Here is a 14,315-nt window from a genome sequence, read left to right as displayed (position 1 = left end):
AGTGAAGAGGCGGCGCCAGGAACTGAGTCTCGACCCCTGCAACCACAAATAAGTGAGTACAAATAGGTGAACAAACACACAGACACACACACACACACACACACACACACACACACACACACACACACACACACACACACATACACATACACCCAATAAAAAGAACAAATTGCATTCAACAAAGCACAATAGCCTCGAACAACCCATCAGAAATCAGCACACAGCCACCGTTACCACCCCATTAAACGTACATAAGAATCAACGATCAGTTCCTAGGCTGCATCCCAATAGCATACACCCGACAATGGAGAAGAAAATACAAATCACTGAGAAAAAAACTTTTTTCTGAGGCATCGTTACGCTCTATGTAGAGCTTTATCAAGCCATGATTTAATAAAGCTCTATCCTATTAATTGGAGAGAAATGATGCTATTGATGGTCTGTTGAACCACTTAACCGAAATTGTCTTCCAATTTTGGGGGATCAGATTTCATTACTTCCCATTCCACATGCGCTGTATGGCCCTTGAGGGTTTAGCACCTTTCCTTGAACATATAGCAATAACACTGAAGTGATCGTCGTGAAGGTAATGTAGCGAAAATGTAATTGTTGATGTTTTTTTTATTGTTGATAACTAAGATGCTATTAATGTAAAGTTACCTTCACTTTAGTGTTCCCTTCACTTTAGTGTTCCCTTCACTGTAATATTCCCTTCACTGTAATATTCCCTTCACTGTAATATTCCTTTTACTGTAATGTTCCATTCACTGGCATGTTCCCTTCACTGTAATGTTCCCTTCACTGGGATGTTCCCTTCACTGGCATGTTCCCTTCACTGTAATGTTCCCTTCACTATAATGTTCCCTTCACTGGCATGTTCCCTTCACTGTAATGTTCCTTTTCTGTAATGTTCCCTTCATTGTATGTTCACTTTACTGTAATGTTCCCTTCATTTTAATGTTCACTTTACTGTAATGTTCCCTTCATTGTATGTTCACTTTACTGTAATGTTCACTTTACTGTAATGTTCCCTTCACTGCAATGTTCCCTTCACTACAATGTTCCCTTCATTCCAATGTTCCCATCACTGCAATGTTCCCTTCACTACAATGTTCCCTTCACTACAATGTTCCCTTCACTACAATGTTCCCTTCACTACAATGTTCCCTTCACTACAATGTTCCCTTCACTACAATGTTCCCTTCACTACAATGTTCCCTTCACTACAATGTTCCCTTCACTACAATGTTCCCTTCATTCCAATGTTCCCATCACTACAATGTTCCCTTCACTACAATGTTCCCTTCACTACAATGTTCCCTTCACTACAATGTTCCCTTCACTACAATGTTCCCTTCGCTACAATGTTCCCTTCACTGCAATGTTCCCTTCACTGCAATGTTCCCTTCACTACAATGTTCCCTTCACTACAATGTTCCCTTCACTACAATGTTCCCTTCATTCCAATGTTCCCATCACTGCAATCAATACAAGCTCAGATTTCTCAATAATTTAGCTCATCCTTCAATTTCTTTTTACATTTCGTATGGAAAAGCACGCATGAGATTTTACAAGCCTCCCCGCGCTACCAGACGCATGACTTAAAATTCGTCATTATTGGTTCATTAAATAGATTTTATCCCTCACGAATACAATAACAACAGCGCCTCCTCCTGTAGCTGTCCGAGTCACAGGGGTAAATAAGGTCTACTTGCATTCTGAGGTGCCAGCTTGCTACTCTCTCATGAACAAAAAGGCACAATACCGTGACTGGAACAAAAGCATAATACCGTGACTGGAACAAAGGCACACTACGGTGACTGGAACAAAGGCACAATACCGTGACTGGAACAAAGGCCCAATACCGTGACTGGAACAAAGGCACACTACGGTGACTGGAACAAAGGCACACTACGGTGACTGGAACAAAGGCACACTACGGTGACTGGAACAAAGGCACACTACAGAGACTGGAACAAAGGCACAATACCGTGACTGGAACAAAGGCACAATACCGTGACTGGAACAAAGGCACAATACCGTGACTGGAACAAAGACACAATACCGTGACTGGAACAAAGGCACACTACCGTGACTGGAACAAAGGCACAATACCGTGACTGGAACAAAGGCAAGCTACCGTGACTGGAACAAAGGCACAATACCGTGACTGGAACAAAGGCACAATACCGTGACTGGAACAAAACACAAATAACCCGCAAATAGGAGAGAGAAAAGCTTATAACGACGCTTCGGTCCGACCTGGGCTCTTTGCGAGTCACACTAACACACGACAGTGAGGACCAGTGTATAAATAGGCGAGGGGGTCAAGGAAGGGTCAAAGAGAGTAAGAAAAAAGTAGTGGTAGTTCTGATGCTAGTAGTAGAAGTGTGTGACTGTGACTCGTAAATTATCCAAATCTGACCGAAACTCGTCATAAGCTTCTCACTTCAGTATGCGGGTTATTTGTATATTGCTACTCTATACTGATGCTCCGCTCCTGCCATATATAAGCACACAGAACAACCGTGCTGTACGTAGCAGTGTGGATTCAGCTATGTAAAGGGATTCCAGCAGCGAAGACCAGGAGGACTCACTCATGCAAAGCGGACCGCAACAGTAAGGCAGATCGACGCGGTCCATTGGCCAGGCCAGAGACACAGAAAGGCACAAGAAGCGACATAAATCACCCAAGTTTGGGAGGCAGCTGTCGAGTGTCTCCGTGAAACTAATAGAAAGTTGGCGGCCTTTGGTTCCTAAATCTCTTAAAGGAACGGACAAGAAAGCGTGTTTTAATTTAGCTTTTTTATGTTCCTATTGATTGGTGTGCTCAACGTTTGGGTAAAATTGTTAGACATATTGATATAGAAAAATTTGCAGGTATTATTGACGAGTTATTCATATTTTTTTCCCGTTGTTGAATTTATAGGATTAGAGCTGTTATCCAGTCTCAGCTACTTATTTGAGGTTATATTTACTTTATCTAATCTAAACGAGCCTAAGTTATTTTAAGCTAGCCCACCATAAAATAACCAAACTTTGTCTAACACAGCTAAAAAATATAGAAAATATTTGTAATTTCACAGCTAGCGTTAGAAAGCTGACTACAGGAATAGCGAAAGAAAATTGCCTTAACAAAATGAGGATAAGTTGAGAATTGGACAAGACGGTGCGTGTGGAGACATCGAGATGATTGATGATGTCTCCCCACTGGATGTTTAATGTGATATTGATTGGAGACGTGATGAGGGATTACAAGGGAGAGATATTCGATTTGTTTCTCTTTCTCTCTAAAGTGCATAAATGTACTAACATTATCTCTCAGTCCACAACAGGATTCGAACCTGCACACTCTGTATCAAAGTCCACAGAGTACTGTCGCCACTCAGCCAGATCTGGGATCTGGCTGAGTGGTGAAAGTACTGTGTACTTTGATACAGAGTGTGCAGGTTCGAATCCTGCTGTGGACCGAGAGATAATGTTTGTGAATTCGCTCGTTTGCGAACTGTTAAGCATATCTATGCATATGAATAATGAAAAAAAAAATGCAGTGAAACGGTGCTGGTACACAGGTACAGATAAATGGGATGTGTGATTGAAGATGTCTATATACATGGAATATAAATTAAGCAATTGCAGAGAGGAAGCAGAGGGAAAACTGAAGAGAGGGTGAAGGGAAGTGAGGAAATATACTGCAGATAGAGGGGAAATGATACAGTATCTAAGTGAAATGAGAGAGAGAGAGAGACGCGAGAAATGCAATTAAAAAATAGTGCACGAATGAGAAATAGGTCGTAATATTCTAAGAACTGTTCAAGGTTATGGCAGTCATTACAAAATAGAATGCAAGAATTATATATCATCGAAATGGAATCCAGAAAGTGAAAAGCCGAAGGAAGAAATAAACATGAGAGAGAGAGAGAGAGAGAGAGAGAGAGAGAGAGAGAGAGAGAGAGAGAGAGAGAGAGAGAGAGAGAGAGAGAGAGAGAGAGAGAATGAATTAAGGGATGGTATTGTAACAGTATTTAAAATAACTGGAGTTAGTATAATCTTGACGCTTCTCTAACAGAATATATGCACCGAGAACTGTGAACATTTCCCGTGTATATAAACCATGAGGTGCGTATATTTTGTGTATATACTGAGAAGTATGTGTATGTATGTGTGTGTGTAATGTATGAATGCAAAACCCTTGGGAATTCACTGTTTTTCACAGTGGCCATTTTGCATATTGTGATATAACCGGTTTACTGTGACGTTATTAATAATGGACGTATATCTGTTAATGCCGTATTGCTCGGTGACAGAGGTGATGTAAAGAACTTTTTGCTAGTATAAAGGAACACCAATATCCTTGTCAAAGGTGACATCAATCACGTCTGCCTTTGACACAGGTAACACCCATCACCTGTTACTTTTACAAAGGTGCCAACAATCTTTGTAACTGACAGAAATACAGAAGCACCTATCACTTGCAACAGGAGAATTCTTAATCAATTTATTTTACTCTATCAAGAATTTCAAATACAACTTTGATTTTAAAAAAATCTTAAATTCTGTGTAGTATCACACGTCTTTTTCATCTATTTTCTTGTACCTTTCAAAAAAATGTGACTGCAATTAGCCATGTATATAAAGACACTAAGCATAAATACTCATAGCCATTTAAATTAATAACTTGTGGAGGAACAAGTGCATGTGAAGATGTGTAGGAATCGTGTACTGCATCAATGGGATATAAAACGGCCATTGCGGAGACAAATAATGGAACAAGCACAAAATTTCGTTACTGTAACAACGAATACAGAATACATAACACAAAATTAACGGTTTGTTTTCCGGTTAATGTATCGATCCACACATCACTTCATCAAGAAGTTCATCTATTTGTCCAGCAATCCGTCCATCTGTTATTAATTCCTTCCGCATTTCCCCATTTCTCCTGCACCCTGTTCTCTCACCCGCTGCCCTGCCTTTTCTTTTTGGGTTCTCTGTGTGTGTAGGGGATATCTTACGTTAATACGGGATAAGAATGGCCTTACAAGAAGTCTGGGGTTAAAAGGAAAGTTGGAAGCATATCTGTTAGGCAGCAGCAGCAGTGACTTAGTGAGAGATTGAATTTTCAAGACTTGGATTGGCCTCGCCTGGCTAGGGATATCCTGTGGGAAGTTTGTACTACTTCGTCTCCTTGATAGATCTGCAATCAGCAGATGCTGTGAGGATGCTGTTCTTAGAGAGAGAGAGAGAGAGAGAGAGAGAGAGAGACAGACAGACAGAGAGAGACAGAGAGACAGACAGACAGACAGAGGAAGAGAGGGAGGCAGGGAGGACCGAAGTAAGAAACGAAGGAAGGAAAATAGAGAACGAAGTAAGGTAGGAATGATGGATTGAAGGAAGAGGAAGGAAGGAAGGAAGGAAGGAAGGAAGGAAGTGTACCTACATGAAGGCTATGAGCGGATTAATAAAACTTTATGAAAACTCTCATCACAGCTCTCAGAGCTGCTGTAAACTACACTCTAGTGTTACTGGTGGTGGTGGGGATGGTGGTGAGGGTAGTAGTGGTGGTGTTGGTGGTGATGGTGGTGGTGGGGATGGTGGTGAGGGTAGTAGTGGTGGTGGTGTTGGTGGTGATGGTGGTGGTGGGGATGGTGGTGAGGGTAGCAGTGGTGGTGTTGGTGGTGATGGTGGTGGTGGGGATGGTGGTGAGGGTAGCAGTGGTGGTGTTGGTGGTGATGGTGGTGGTGGGGATGGTGGTGAGGGTAGTAGTGGTGGTGTTGGTGGTGATGGTGGTGGTGGGGATGGTGGTGAGGGTAGTAGTGGTGGTGTTGGTGGTGATGGTGGTGGTGGGGATGGTGGTGATGGTAGTAGTGGTGGTGTTGGTGGTGATGGTGGTGGTGGGGATGGTGGTGAGGGTAGTAGTGGTGGTGTTGGTGGTGATGGTGGTGGTGGGGATGGTGGTGAGGGTAGTAGTGGTGGTGTTGGTGGTGATGGTGGTGGTGGGGATGGTGGTGAGGGTAGCAGTGGTGGTGTTGGTGGTGATGGTGGTGGTGGGGATGGTGGTGAGGGTAGGAGTGGTGGTGTTGGTGGTGATGGTGGTGGTGATGGTGATAGTAGTGGTGGTGGTGGTGGTGATGGTGGTGAGGATAGTGGTGGTGATGGTGGTTGGGGATGGTTGTGATGTAGTGGTGGTGTTGGTGGTGATGGTGGAGGTGGTGGTATGGTGGAGATGGTAGTAGTGGTTGTGTTGGTGGTGATGGTGGTGGGGATGGTGGTGAGGGTAGTAGTGGTGGTGTTGGTGGTGATGGTGGTGGGGATGGTGGTGAGGGTAGTAGTGGTGGTGTTGGTGGTGATGGTGGTGATGGTGGTGAGTAGCAGTGGTGGTGTTGGTGGTGATGGTGGTGAGGGTAGCAATGGTGGTGTTGATGGTGATGGTGGTGGTGGGGATGGTGGTGAGGGTAGCAGTGGGGGTGTGGGTGGTGATGGTGGTGGTGGGGATGGTAGTGAGGGTAGTAGTGGTTGTGTTGGTGGTGATGGTGGTGGGGATGGTGGTGATGGTAGTAGTGGTGGTGTTGGTGGTGATGGTGGTGGTGGGGATGGTAGTGAGGGTAGTAGTGGTGGTGATGGTGGTGGTGGGGATGGTGGTGATGGTAGTAGTGGTGGTGTTGGTGGTGATGGTGGTGGTGGGGATGGTGGTGAGGGTAGTAGTGGTGGTGTTGGTGGTGATGGTGGTGGTGGGGATGGTGGTGAGGGTAGCAGTGGTGGTGTTGGTGGTGATGGTGGTGGTGGGGATGGTGGTGAGGGTAGCAATGGTGGTGTTGATGGTGATGGTGGTGGTGGGGATGGTGGTGAGGGTAGTAGTGGTGGTGTTGGTGGTGATGGTGGTGGTGGGGATGGTGGTGAGGGTAGTAGTGGTGGTGTTGGTGGTGATGGTGGTGGTGGTGGTGGGGATGGTGGTGAGGGTAGTAGTGGTGGTGTTGGTGGTGATGGTGGTGGTGGGGATGGTGGTGAGGGTAGTAGTGGTGGTGTTGGTGGTGATGGTGGTGGTGGGGATGGTGGTGAGGGTAGTAGTGGTGGTGTTGGTGGTGATGGTGGTGGTGGGGATGGTGGTGAGGGTAGTAGTGGTGGTGTTGGTGGTGATGGTGGTGGGGATGGTGGTGAGGGTAGCAGTGGTGGTGTTGGTGGTGATGGTGGTGGTGGGGATGGTGGTGAGGGTAGCAGTGGTGGTGTTGGTGGTGATGGTGGTGGTGGGGATGGTGGTGAGGGTAGCAATGGTGGTGTTGATGGTGATGGTGGTGGTGGGGATGGTGGTGAGGGTAGTAGTGGTGGTGTTGGTGGTGATGGTGGTGGTGGGGATGGTGGTGAGGGTAGTAGTGGTGGTGTTGGTGGTGATGGTGGTGGTGGGGATGGTGGTGAGGGTAGTAGTGGATGGTGTGGTGGGGATGGTGGTAGTAGTGGTGGTGTTGGTGGTGATGGTGGTGGGGATGGTGGTGAGGGTAGTAGATGGTGGTGTAGCAGTGGTGGTGTTGATGGTGGTGGTGGGGATGGTGGTGAGGGTAGTAGTGGTGGTGTTGGTGGTGATGGTGGTGGTGGGGATGGTGGTGAGGGTAGCAGTGGTGGTGTTGGTGGTGATGGTGGTGGTGGGGATGGTGGTGAGGGCAGTAGTGGTGCTGTTGGTGGTGATGGTGGTGGTGGGGATGGTGGTGAGGGTAGCAGTGGTGGTGTTGGTGGTGATGGTGGGGATGGTGGTGGTGGTGATGGTGGTGGTGGTGGTGAGGATAGTGGTGGTGGTGGTGATGATGGTGGTGGTGGTGGTGAGGATAGTTTTTTTTTGGTGATGATAGTGGTGGTGGTGGTGGTGATGGTACTGAGGATAGTAGTGGTGGTAGTGATGGTGGTGGTGGTTATGGTGAAGAATAGTGGAAGTGATGTGATGGCAGAAAGAGAGAGAAAGTAACAATGGTCTAGAAAGAAAAAAAATATATATATATATAGAGAGAGAGAACAATAAATTAGGAAAACAGCGTATAAGAAGAAATAAAGGTGAATGAAGTATCAGATGTGAAGGGCGTAGAACAGGAGGAGAACGAGAAAGAAACATTACAGATGACATAGCAAGGAAAGAGGAAGCAAGGTGATAATGTACACGCCAAGTTAGCATTCTCAGAGTCCAATAACTCGCCATTATTATCGAGAACATCTATATCTAATATTAATTTACTGTGATATGTAATTGAAGGAGGGGTGTTAAACGTGGATTATTATTATTATTATAATCAGAGGGAAGCGCTATACCCGGAGGATTATACAGCGCCTGGGGGGGGGGATGTGGAAGGCATTCAGGCTTAATTCGGGGAAATGGAGCACAGATCCAATTCCCTAAATCAAGAGCCCCTCACCAATATCAAGGAACCTTCTCTGAGGGGGTTAAAGGTGGAGTTTTATAAACTGTAGTGTAAAGCATCCCTCTGGCAAGACAGTGATGGAGTGAATGATGGTGAATGTTTTTCTTTTTCGGGCCACCCTGCCTTGGTGGGAAACGGCCGATGTGTGAATAATAAATATAATTGATGAGCAGCCACTCATGTGTACTCACCTATTTGTGATTGCAGGGGTCGAGTCATAGCTCCTGGCCCCGCCTCTTCACTGATTGCTACTAGGTCCTCCTCCTCCCTGCTCCGTGAGCTTTATCAGACCTCGTCTTAAAACTATGCATGGTTCCCGCCTCCACTACGTTAATTTCTAGGCTATTCCGCTTCCTGACAACTCTGTGAAATCACCCATAACTAGTAACTTTGCTCCCTCCCATGTGAGCTCTTCTGGCCGCCTCGGCTAGTGTGTCACCATTGCTCTGTTGCTCTCGTTGTATTCTTTTCTTGGCCTCCTGCAGTTCTGTGGCGGGTTGTACATTACTGCAATTACCACCTTATGGCCCTCAAACTGGACTGTTCCTACTAAATAGTCCCATTCGCACATTCCATCCTTTCCCCAGTGGTTTTTAATGAGCAGTGCAACTCCTCCTCCCCCCTTCCCTCTATCTTTCCTGAGGATTTGATATCCGGGTGGAAAGATTGCACCTGTTATCATTCTGGTGAGTTTCGTTTCTGTGAGTGCTGTTAAGTCTGGGGATGTCTCCTTGATTCTTTCATGCCACTCCTCACACTTATTTGTTGTTCTGACTGCATTTGTATACCAAATCTTAAACTTCTTTTCAAAAACTGTGGTCTGGGAGGGGGGGTACGTTGGGGTTGGGGAAGTGAGAGACCTGATAAGGAACTATGCGTGGTTGCTGTGAGGGTGGAGTTTGTAATGAGGTGGGTGGTGGCACTGGATATGGCATGTGCGTTTTGGGTTAGAATGTTTGGTTGCATAGTGGTTGTCCTGGTTGGGGCTTCTGTACATGGTTATGAGGGAGGCTGTATTTCATCTTCCTCCTGAGTCTGGGTTCTCCTGTCCATCTTCACCTGTCTTTCCTCCTTTCGTCTTTGTACCATCTCTTTCAGTTTCTGCCTTCTCGTGTTATGTCGCGATCGAGATACACCTTTTGGTATGCCGGCATGTTTCTTAGTCTTGCTTTCTCCTGCAGGTTCCTGTTTCGAGTCGATTCTGCCTTGAAAGTCACTTTGACTGGCCGGGTTTTTCTTCTTACAAGCCCCCCCCCTATTTTCCAAAAATTTGCCAGCTTGGTCATGCCATCTTCTCCTATTGCTTTCATAATGATTTCAATCGTATTTTTCTCCCCTTGTCTTCTTACTTCGTAAGTTTCCTCTTCAATTTCCTTGAGCCCATAAACAAAGACTGTCCTCTCCCTTTCATTCTCCCACTGCATATCCCTATGTATCCCCTGATACGATTTAGTTGCCTCCATTGAAGCTTTTTTTTCAGTTTTTTCACTATCTCTTGTCCTTGGGCCCAGTGGCCTATCATTTTTGCTTCTCAGCTTTCCCTGGGCTTTGCTATGGTCTGTTAGGGCCTCTACATATAACTTAGGTCTTTCATTTTCTACAGTTTCCTCGATTGCTCCTGATGTGATTCTCTCTTTTTGTCGGGCTCTGCGATGGTCTGATAGGGCCTCTGCATACATTTTCATTACTTTGTTCCCTACAGTCCCCTTGTTTGTGACTGAGGTAGCAGTCTCTGATGTCATTCCCAAGTTGTTCTTTAGTTGTTTAGGCTGTTTCAGATTTTTCAGTTCCTATTATAGTCTTTGAATCTTAGCCTCTGCTGCTGTGACTTGCATCTCCCACTTCTTGCTTTCTGCATCTATCCTCTCCTCCATTCTCGTACTAAGCTCTTCTGGCTTCTTTCCCCACTCATGTTCCCTTTTCATGAGCTCTGTTGCCCAATCTTCCTTGGCAGGCTCATCCTCCAGTCCCCTGGTTTTCCTTCCCGCTCTCTGGCAACCCATTTTTTTTTTATTTTGGTTGCCACAGAACGAAAAACTTATGTAATTCTGTGTGTTTCTTTTGTGGTGTGCTTGTCCGAGTGTGTGTGGGAGGGCGGAGGGAGGGAGAGGAGGAAGCTGGAGATAGTGGCGAAATGAGAGAGGGGTGGGGAAGGGGAATGAGGGGAGAATATGGGGAGAGAGGAGGAGGGAGAAGCAAAGGGGGAGAGAGAATGGGAGAGGGAAAGGGGAAAGAGGGAGAGGGGAAAGAGGGAGAGGAGGGGGAGAAGGAGGGTAAGTGAGAGAGAGAGGGTGCAGGGGGGGAAGAGAGTGTGTGTGAGTCTGTATATGTGAGAATGTGTGAGTGTAAACGTGTGTGTGTTTGTGTATGTGTTTGTATATGTATTTGTGTGTGTGTGTGTGTGTGTGTGTGTGTGTGTGTGTGTGTGTGTGTGTGTCTGTCTGTCTGTCTGTCTGTCAGTGTGATGGTTCAAAAGAAAAATTATAAAAAAAAACGCAGATTTAAACAAATTAAACAGAAAAAATAAATATAAATGTATTTGGAAATGTAAATAATGAATGCAATTCAATGTACAGGGAAAGAAAAAAAATTGTATGACAGAAACAATTCAAAATTGGCTCACAGCTAGACACACAAACAAGCGTACACACTCACGGCACTCACCCAGTTTTCAAACGCATCCTGCACATGAAAATTGGTAAAATGCGAATGCTGAAGAGACCAAATTTTAGGTTTAAACTCGCCATCGAGAGAACATTACTACTACTGTATATGAGTGGTTCAGAGAACCGACTAGTTGATAAATTAGACACATGTGCAACACTTGGGTATCTTTACAGGTACCCAAGTGTTGCACACGTGTCTAATTTATCATTACTACTACTGTTGTCACACTAACACTGACGAACTCAGCATTTCCTTTAACGAAAAGACATTAGTACGTGAGTGTTGTCTCCATAGCCGGCATAGTCTACCAGATTGAAATGTCGTGTAGGCAAATCGATCACACAGGCAGCACTCCAGGAGTAATTTCCCACAGATGACCAGCTATAGAACAAGAGATAAGACTGCATTCAGTAAACGACAGACACTAGATTGTATCTCTCACTTCGGCGAGTATTGAGGAAGAGACTTCGTTCGGCGCGCGTATTCTTTTTCGAAATTGTTTCATTAGACCTAGAGAGACAATAGACGACTATGTCTAGAGGGTTTTGTAATACGAAAATGTCGGCAGTATACACCGTGGAGGGACGCCACATGTCTGAAGTGTCTGAAGAATGTGGCAGCCAAATCCTGCATGTACTCCCCAGTGTATCGTGTACAGAGACCCGTCTGAAGATAGTTTTGTAAAGGAAATGGTCACCTCTATGAGCTTAACCTGGAAAGGGAGTTTCTAACTAATCTAACTCTCTATTAAAAAAGCCTGTGAGCTACTTTTCCAGAATTAAACATTGTCGTATCAGCAGTGGTAGCAGTTCTATAAACAGTAAGAGCAGTGCTAATACTCCTGCTGTTACTACTACTACTATACCACCACTAATAGTAATAATAATAATAATAATAATAGTAATAGCTAAATCAGTAATAATAAGAATAGCAGTAACAGCAGCGGTAGAACTAGTGGTAAAGGTAGTATTAGCAGTAGGAGAGGCTGGCAGTTCTTGCACCTCTAGTATTATAAGGATCCATATTTTACTCTAACCTCTTTACATTCCATGCAGGTTTTCCAATACGTCATGGCTGAATGTGAGCTATCGTGTTTCTGCCAGCAGTTGAGCCGGAGGGAGAGAAAAAAAGTGCTCCAACCTCTCAATTGAATGAGTTCCACAAGCAACAGAAAAAGAGGTACGGACCATAGCATAATAGTAATAGTAGTTGTTGTTGTTGTGGTAGTAATAATTATATAATAAATAAGAATGGTCTGAAAGACTACTGTTGAGGTACTGCATGGGAGGGTATTCTTGCACAAAGTTCAAATACTTCACCTTCGCAAAACCAACATTGATAGAACGTACGAACTTAAGAACACTGCACCTGAACTTACTGGCTTATGCTAGCCGAGTCACAGAACCCAGGCTACTAGCATATCCTAAAACCTATGATAGAAGATCCTAAAATCTGTGTTTGGAAAGTTCAATAGAGAGCTGTTGGGCCTCGTTCACTATAGGTGAACTTGAGATTTGTCTCATGTGTCTTAGTGTCTATTAATGCCCTAGCTTTCAGTGTTTGAAAATGCACCAGCCACCAGTATTTGCTAATACCATTGCTAAAAATATCCCTTTTAGGTGAGGATGATGATAACCGAGAAGAGAAAATATTTGATGATGACGCCAATAAACCTGAAACGAAATTAAGCCACGAACGACAAACATGCAAACAAATGCTGTTCTCTCAAAGCTCGATGTAGTGAACGGGCAATTCGATACCATGTTTGCCTTACTATTAGCGGACGGAGGATCGAGCTTCCAATTCTCCTTTCACTTAATGACCAACACGAGTTGAGCACACCCACTGAAAAAAACACTGCAGTGAATTATTTTGTTTTAATTTGGTGTTCTAACCATTCTTGAATGAAATTATATTATTATTATTATTATTATTATTATTATTATTATTATTATTATTATTATTATTATGATACAGAATGAAATTCTAAAATAATAAAAAATTGGGCAGTTATTAAATTCTTCCAGAGAGACTTGTAGACTTAAGAAAATTACGTCCGTCGACGTATATATAAGTCAGTTAAAATTGGCTGGACCCGAATATTGTACCGACGAGAATAGCGAAGAAAAATTCGTTGCAGAAGAAGCTTATACCAGGAAAAGTCACGACTTGAAAGGATCCGAATAATGTACTGGCGGGAATAGCAAAGAAAATATTAGTTATCGAAGAAGCTCATACCAGGAAAACTCATGAAATGATAGAACTCTGTAGAGAGAAGCGATGTTTTTTTGTGTCTTCAACCAAATTTGTGTTTATGCAATTATCTCACACCCAACTGATATTGCCCACCATGAAAGATTGGATATCAGATTGGAGGGAGAGAGTATGGAGGAGGTGAATGTATTCAGATATTTGGGAGTGGACGTGTCAGCGGATGGGTCTATGAAAGATGAGGTGAATCATAGAATTGATGAGGGGAAAAGGGTGAGCGGTGCACTTAGGAGTCTGAGGAGACAAAGAACTTTGTCCTTGGAGGCAAAGAGGGGAATGTATGAGAGTATAGTTTTACCAACGCTCTTATATGGGTGTGAGGCCTCATTTAGATTATGCTGCTCAGTTTTGGTCCCCTTACTACAGAATGGACATAGACTCATTAGAGAACATACAGAGAAGAATGACTAAAATGATTTACTGTGTAAGGAACCTCCCGTATGAAGATAGACTTAAAGCCTTAAATCTCCACTCTCTGGAGAGGCGTAGAATGAGGGGAGATATCATTGAGGTGTATAAGTGGATGACGGGCATAAACAAGGGAGACATTAATAAAGTACTGAGGGTGTCGAACAAGGTAAGAACCAGGAATAATGGATTTAAGTTGGATAAATTTAGATTTAGAAAGGACATAGGTAAGTACTGGTTTTCTAACAGAGTTGTGGATGCGTGGAACAGTCTTCCCAGTGGGGTGATAGAGGCTAGGACCTTGGGTAGCTTTAAGCAGAGACTGGACAAATATATGAGTGGGAGGGGCTGGGTTTGATTGGTGTCATGGGGTACGGGAGTTATTTCTTGGGTAGCTTTAGGTAGATATCGTTTTGATAAGGACCTGCCTCGTATGGGCCAGTAGGCCTTCTGCAGTGTTCCTACATTCTTATGTTCTTATGTTCTTATGAAGCATGGGAGATGATTCTTACAGCGAGGAGAAGGCTGGAGGCAGTGGAGATGTCATGTCTGAGGGCAATGTGTGTG

General features: G+C 44.3%; 1 protein-coding gene across 1 annotated transcript in view; it reads left to right on the top strand.

Moving 5' to 3' along the window:
* The window catches only part of LOC128698919 (uncharacterized), a 135,360-nt gene extending 123,181 nt beyond the window's left edge, over positions 1-12,179 (top strand). Inside the window, exon 11 of the mRNA XM_070096968.1 lies at positions 12,125-12,179. Coding sequence (XP_069953069.1) covers positions 12,125-12,179 — 55 coding nt within the window. The remainder of the gene's footprint in view (positions 1-12,124) is intronic.
* The last annotated feature ends 2,136 nt before the right edge of the window (positions 12,180-14,315 follow it).

The sequence above is a fragment of the Cherax quadricarinatus genome, chromosome 55 (assembly GCF_038502225.1).
Source record: "Cherax quadricarinatus isolate ZL_2023a chromosome 55, ASM3850222v1, whole genome shotgun sequence".
In the NCBI taxonomy this organism is placed as follows: Eukaryota; Metazoa; Arthropoda; class Malacostraca; order Decapoda; family Parastacidae; genus Cherax; species Cherax quadricarinatus.
The sequence above is the reverse complement of the archived record's forward strand: the minus strand, read 5'-3'. Positions and strand labels throughout refer to the sequence as shown.